General features: G+C 30.3%; 1 protein-coding gene across 1 annotated transcript; it reads right to left on the reverse strand.

Annotated features, from left to right (window-relative positions):
• Positions 1–1,672: 1,672 nt before the first annotated feature.
• Positions 1,673–4,969, reverse strand: LOC140045031 (uncharacterized). The gene is made up of 5 exons (XM_072089763.1): positions 4,736–4,969; positions 3,909–4,028; positions 3,369–3,482; positions 2,802–2,968; positions 1,673–2,084 (listed from the first exon to the last, which is right to left on the reverse strand). The coding sequence occupies exons 1-5, from the start codon at positions 4,806–4,808 to the stop codon at positions 1,959–1,961; spliced, it is 600 nt and encodes a 199-aa protein (XP_071945864.1). The 5' UTR covers positions 4,809–4,969; the 3' UTR covers positions 1,673–1,958.
• Positions 4,970–5,302: the final 333 nt, after the last annotated feature.

Raw genomic sequence — 5,302 nt, forward strand, 5'->3', positions numbered from 1 at the left:
AAGTGAAAATAACAACAATCATATATCAGGCATCTGCTATTAACAACACTATCATGGAAGTGGAATTAACAACAATCATATATCAGGCATCTGCTATTAACAACACTATCATGGAAGTGGAAATAACAACAATCATATATCAGGCATCTGCTATTAACAACACTATCATGGAAGTGGAAATAACAACAATCATATATCAGGCATCTGCTATTAACAACACTATCATGAAAGTGGAATTAACAACAATCATATATCAGGCATCTGCTATTAACAACACTATCATGAAAGTGGAAATAACAACAATCATATATCAGGCATCTGCTATTAACAACACTATCATGGAAGTGGAAATAACAACAATCATATATCAGGCATCTGCTATTAACAACACTATCATGGAAGTAGAATTAACAACAATCATATATCAGGCATCTGCTATTAACAACACTATCATGAAAGTGGAAATAACAACAATCATATATCAGGCATCTGCTATTAACAACACTATCATGGAAGTAGAATTAACAACAATCATATATCAGGCATCTGCTATTAACAACACTATCATGGAAGTGGAATTAACAACAATCATATATCAGGCATCTGCTAATATTATTAACAACACTATCATGGAAGTGGAATTAACAACAATCATATATCAGGCATCTGCTATTAACAACACTATCATGGAAGTGGAATTAACAACAATCATATATCAGGCATCTGCTATTAACAACACTATCATGGAAGTGGAATTAACAACAATCATATATCAGGCATCTGCTATTAACAACACTATCATGGAAGTGAAAATAACAACAATCATATATCATTATCAGGCATCTGCTATTAACAACACTATCATGGAAGTGGAAATAACAACAATCATATATCAGGCATCTGCTATTAACAACACTATCATGAAAGTGGAAATAACAACAATCATACAGTATATCAGGCATCTGCTATTAACAACACTATCATGGAAGTGGAAATAACAACAATCATATATCAGGCATCTGCTATTAACAACACTATCATGGAAGTAGAATTAACAACAATCATATATCAGGCATCTGCTATTAACAACACTATCATGGAAGTGGAATTAACAACAATCATATATCAGGCATCTGCTATTATTATTAACAACACTATCATGGAAGTGGAATTAACAACAATCATATATCAGGCATCTGCTATTAACAACACTATCATGGAAGTGGAAATAACAACAATCATATATCAGGCATCTGCTATTAACAACACTATCATGGAAGTGGAATTAACAACAATCATATATCAGGTATCTGCTATTAACAACACTATCATGGAAGTGGAATTAACAACAATCATATATCAGGCATCTGCTATTAACAACACTATCATGGAAGTGGAATTAACAACAATCATATATCAGGCATCTGCTATTAACAACACTATCATGGAAGTGAAAATAACAACAATCATATATCATTATCAGGCATCTGCTATTAACAACACTATCATGGAAGTGGAAATAACAACAATCATATATCAGGCATCTGCTATTAACAACACTATCATGGAAGTGGAATTAACAACAATCATATATCAGGCATCTGCTATTAACAACACTATCATAGAAGTGGAAATAACAACAATCATATATCAGGCATCTGCTATTAACAACACTATCATGGAAGTGGAATTAACAACAATCATATATCAGGCATCTGCTATTATTATTAACAACACTATCATGGAAGTGGAATTAACAACAATCATATATCAGGCATCTGCTATTAACAACACTATCATGGAAGTGGAATTAACAACAATCATATATCAGGCATCTGCTATTAACAACACTATCATGGAAGTGGAAATAACAACAATCATATATCAGGCATCTGCTATTTGCACAGTTTGTGTTAAGGTAAAGAATAACATGAAGGAAACATTTTATTTATGTACAATTACATAAACATTTGAAATTTGTAAAATCTACTTACAGTAGTTGGATCACGAACTTTAGCTGGGGCATTAAGACCTTCATTCATGTTGAATACCACACATACAACAGCATAAGATACCATGAATATCTAGTAAACATAATCATAATAGTCAATATTACAAACTGTTTATACACATGTGTCAGTATACTGGCACAACTGATTATAATTTGATACTTTTGTTTTCCTCACAAACTGCATGTTAACCTTGGAAACATTTACAATCTTAATCATTGGTTTAATAAATAATGAATGTTTAATATTACATTCTTTCTTTTCTATCCCTCTCTGCTAATAATACATTATATTACATCAATTAATACTATTTTACTTAAAGTCTCCCAAAACTGGACACCATTCGGCTGGCATAATATGTCTTGGTTTACAGAAATTCTGATATTCCAAATGTATTTTTAAAGGTAAAAAAGAATTTGGAACTTTTGACCTCAATTCTGGGTTTGGTTTCTGGTAATTAGGGACTAGAGACCGAGTTGACTTTATTAAATTAAATGAAGAATAAAATAATTTATAATATTGTAATAATAATAATAATTGTATTTTATATCTGATACTGACATATTGTACTATATTAGATCCACATTTTTGTAATACCTTGGAGGAAGATTATAGGTTCTTAACTTCAAATCAAGTGAGCAAGCTTTTTGATTTCAGTGCTCATATTGTAACAAGGCCAAAAGACAAAGTATACACTGAAACTAACAGAAGCTCAGAAGAAGGCATGTATATTGAATATTGACGGCAAAACTAATCTCTATTAATAAAATTAAATACACCAATAAAATTTACCCGTTGTATCACATGGTAAATTGGTTGACCACCAAAGTCCCAGATATGCATAAAAAACTTGTTGCTATCCACTTTAGAGTCACCACCTTCTCTTGCAGAGCGAAGTTTGCTTACAAATTTGTTCCTGAACCCTTTAGGAATTTCTGGTTTTTCTTCATACACTGGTTCTGTTGTGATAAAATATATAACACATACAACAACTTGCATTAGGTCTCAATTGTGATTACCAACTATAACTTTTTTATTTAAAGAAAAAGTATTTCTAATGCAATATTTAAGTATTCTAAACCTTATCCTTTCCAATCAATGGTTTAGTGATGAGTTTATTTAACCACATTGTACTGCAAGTTGAATAGATTACACAGCAGTGTCATACAATATACAAATATTAGTATTAACTGTCAAAGTAACTTGCAAGATAATATATGTTCATTAGCAGACACTGATGATTATCATTAAATTTCCACTCCTTTAATCATTTCAATATTTAGCACTTTAGTCTTTATTTCTGATATCATTAAAATGTATGAACAGCACAATCAAACACATTTCAAAATAAATATTTACCCTCTTTTTGTGGACTTGGCATTGGATTTGAACTTGTTGATGTTTCAGCAAATTTGGCTTCCTGTTTTGATGTTGATGCTCCTGTGGGGTTTTTCTCTTCCTCATGTCTACTTTCTGAAAAATGTGATGATATAATTAAAGATGATGCTATCTTGTTATAAATAGCATAATGTATTAGTATTCATCATTATGCTTTATAATCAAATTAACTTGGCAAGAACAAAGGTTAGTGTAATGAATCATTTTTTGTCGATTCCAACCTGATCCAATTTGCCATCATCATTATAATATGTGTACCTTTTGTATTCTCTATTTGAATTCAAATGTCACAGCAGTAATCACAGCAAAATGCTGTATAAAGTCTTTTATCAAAACTTTTATATTAAATTTATTTAAAAAAATCTCTTTTGTACCAATTTTATATTGATTGGTATTTTGTGCCTTTTATGTTTATACTTTTTAATTTATTTTACAGCAGATTACAATAACAATAAAGAAATTTTAAGTAAATTTGAATTAACTTTCATTAAAATCTTTTACCAGATTTTGTTTCCTGCTTTGATGGTCCTGCTCTTGGTGTGTATCCTTTTGTATGGCGTGGACTTTTCAACATTTGTTTAACTGTGACATCAGTGACAGCATCCTGATACATGTCTAAAGCTTTTAAATTAAAAAATGTTAATAAAATCCTGTATATATTATTTTATTTCTTACACTGTTACGTTGGTTTTTAAAAGCATAGAAACTTTGAAACCATTTTTATGAAGTTGTTGCAATAATTTAAAAACTAATTTATCCTCAAATTGAATTTAAATAACTTGTATGTTTATATGGTAGTGGTTTTCTCCGTGCATTTATGAAATATCAAAGTCATTTGTGTGCAAGAACTAGTCGCAAATTGTCACCCAAATATTAAACCTAGAGTGTCTATTCAATTGATTTACAATGACATGAGAACAACAATTATTTGGTAAAAAAATAAAACATAATAAAACAAGTTGTGACATGACAGTGCATGAGTATGGGTGAATTTTAAATTTGGAGTAGAGTTGTGGCTTGGTGGTTATGATGCTTGGCTACCAATTGAAGGGTGCTGGGTTGAAGTCATGTCATATTCCAGGATTTTTTCTAATGACAATTTAATACAACTCCACTCCCAAAGACTTGTAATAAGACTTTGTTTATGTAGAGCATCTTGTGTATGTTTGTATTGTGAACATGATTGCTACCTTTAAGAAGAATAGTGAATTAATTCGCTATGGTTATCTTTGGCAATTTGCCTAAATAATTATAAAAAATAAATTAAAAAATATAAATAATTCATCTATTTTGGTTGCAGCATGTATCTGAATAAAGTGAATACTTACAAATATCCTGCGTTGTTTCTTTCAACATTTCTTTGTTACTGGCATCTGGTGTACACACCGTTGTTTTAACCATTGCATCTGTTATTATATGCAATGGATTAAACCTGACAAAATGACATTATATAATTATAAAAGAATGTTTGCATTAATAATAAAACAGAAAATAATTTGATGGTATACTGCAATTACATTGTTTTTACGTTGCATTAAAATCTTATTTTAAACCCTCAACATACCCAGAATACTAAAGGGCCAAATACTTCAACAACCAAACAACAATTTTAATAGTAAATTTTAATCAGATGACATGATCAATAAGCTGACAAATGATGATGATGTACACATTGTGACTTACTTTTTTATGTTGTTTTTCTTGATTTACAGTTTTTAATATTTTTTTAAAACCATATTTAATGAGGGTGATCCATCCAGCAATTGCTGATCATTAGGGACCCTCAGAGCTAGGTTCACAAGACAAACAAATACACAAGATGCTCTACATAAACAAAGTCTTATTACAAGTCTTTGGGAGTGGAGGAGTTGTAATTGTGTCCTTAGAAAAATAGG

The sequence above is a fragment of the Antedon mediterranea genome, chromosome 3, assembly GCF_964355755.1.
Source record: "Antedon mediterranea chromosome 3, ecAntMedi1.1, whole genome shotgun sequence".
NCBI classification, from domain to species: domain Eukaryota; kingdom Metazoa; phylum Echinodermata; class Crinoidea; order Comatulida; family Antedonidae; genus Antedon; species Antedon mediterranea.